This window comes from Nestor notabilis, unplaced genomic scaffold (assembly GCF_000696875.1).
Source record: "Nestor notabilis isolate BGI_N333 unplaced genomic scaffold, ASM69687v1 scaffold23538, whole genome shotgun sequence".
NCBI classification, from domain to species: Eukaryota; Metazoa; Chordata; class Aves; order Psittaciformes; family Psittacidae; genus Nestor; species Nestor notabilis.
The window spans coordinates 1-2176 of NW_009941002.1; the positions used below are offsets into that span (position 1 = coordinate 1).

The following is a 2176-nucleotide window of genomic DNA, read 5'->3' on the forward strand; positions in this document are numbered from 1 at the left end:
TTTTCTCCTCTGACATCTCCCCCACTAAGGTTTTGTCTGCATTTTACACTGGTGTGAGATTATAGTACATGTGGACAAACCAGTGTAGCCCAGTTAAATTGGGTGCTGCAGGCCCCTGCCCAGACCTTCACCAGAAGCAGGGTCAACCACACATGGCTGTGCCACAGGACTGTGTTGCACTGGACGCATCAACTGACCAGACCACAGCTAACCTGGGTGTACCCATATTGCACTACACAGTGTCAGCATCTTTCCCTCCTGTGCTGGTGTGTGCCCACCCGTGCACATGTGTTTTCTTACTCCATGAGGCTTCTTGTCTCATCATTTACACCTCAGCTGTTTAGTGCTGTATCTGCAGTTTGTGCCTTCCCTAAGAACTACAGATGTTTTCATTTGAACTCTTGATACTTCATCCCGATTTGCTGTAAAATGTTTGAAGGGACCATGGGGGCCCTGGACACCTGCCTTAATGTCATCATAAGCCAACTAATGGCCTGTTGCTTTGTCCTAAGCTTGTTAATACTGCTTGCCTGGACATAGATGTTGGTTTCCCTTCAAATCCTAAGTTAGGCAAGGCTTGCCACTGCAAATTCTGGGTCTGCGAACCTCTCACAAGAACATAAAGCACAGCTGCCTATGGAACAGGTAAATTTAAAGAGTGCAGCGTAGGAGTTCAACAGTTGTATTGTAGAACCCACCCTCTGCTTTGTTTTGGTTTTAGGGACTGGGATATATTATAAAAAAGTAACACATCAAAAGTCAGTTTTGGAAAGAAGAGTTTTAGACTTGAGCTGTTGCTTTCAGTTCACTGACAAGTGTAACAGGCGGGGGGAAGGTAGAGGCTGAAATACCCTGAACACTGAACATACCCTGTACAGTGTCCGATCATCACTGGAGTATTGTTATGATTTATCTGACAGAATTTTATGGAAAAGGAGCCCCATACAATGCTTTGGTTGGGAAAGACTCAACAAGAGGAGTTGCAAAGATGTCTCTGGATCCAGCAGATCTTACACACGACATAGTAAGAAAATAGACTATTTAATTCCATTTTGCAGAGTTTTGTTCTTTAGCAAGATGATGAGTGATGCTATTAAATTACTTGTATTAATTTAAAGTTGATTTCTATATTTAAAACCCAAATGCATCAATATTCTTGAACTACATCAAATGGATATGTATTTACTGCCCACAAAGGGTGCAGTGCTAACAGCCTTAAAGAGGAAGGGTTTTAATCTCTGCAATCAATACAACCTACCTAAGCACAAAAAGGAGAAATTACCGGCTGTTTAAAAAGATGCTTCCAAAGCAAGTAAATCCCTTTCTTTTTCAATTGATTTAGTGTATCCTGTGTCACTGACTTGGCAGTGAACATTGCCTCTGGCAGTGGGTCGTTGCTTGTTTGAGGTGATTTACTTCTGCAGGAAAAACCAAGGGAGATGAATGGTTTGTTTGACCTGAATATATGAAAAGTTTTGTCACGGCTGAATTTGAACGAAAAGAATAAAATTACAGATTATACTGTCAATTTTGTTAATCACACTCTGCAAAGTAAACCCCAGAGCTGACCACAGGGTTGATAGTAATCAATAAAAAAGAAAAATACATATAAATACCTGTATTTTGATTTCTTTGAGACAGGACTTTCATTTCCGTCTTTCATTCAGACAGGGCTCACAGAAGAGGAGCTGAAGTCCCTGGATGATATCTTCAATAATGTTTATAAGGCCAAATATCCAATTGTTGGCTATACTTCTCGACGAATCCTGAATGAGGATGGCAGCCCCAATCTAGACTTCAAACCTGAAGATCAGCCACATTTCAACATTAAAGATGAGTTTTGAGGAACATTTCTTTTTTGTTCCTAGGGAATATTAGCTTCATTTCCCTCGTTTGGGGTTCATTACAACAATTAGCTCTCATGAGTCAATTTGCTGTTCAGAAAATAGTTTATGTGTGCACACACCTAGTTTAGAGGAAACAAACATCTGGATCAGTGTCAGACACCTGTCTCTTTGCTCTGGATTACAGGCACTATTTCATATGAGAGTTCTTTCTGCCAGGATTTCTCTGTTTACAAGGTGTGTAATGTAAAATTATATTGTTTAGAAGAGATAAGGAAGTTTTTAATAGTAGAAACATGACTGGTCTTCTTTTTTAAATCCCAACTTGTTTC

The 2176-nt window shown here is 40.2% G+C and overlaps 1 protein-coding gene across 1 annotated transcript; it reads left to right on the top strand.

Moving 5' to 3' along the window:
• Window positions 1-920: 920 nt before the first annotated feature.
• NENF (neudesin neurotrophic factor) lies at window positions 921-1844 on the top strand (the record flags this gene model as incomplete). The annotated part of the gene is made up of 2 exons (XM_010020667.1): window positions 921-1024; window positions 1668-1844. Coding segments are annotated over 2 exons (281 nt in total), but the record flags the coding sequence as incomplete, so codon positions are not given.
• Between the last annotated feature and the right edge of the window lie 332 nt (window positions 1845-2176).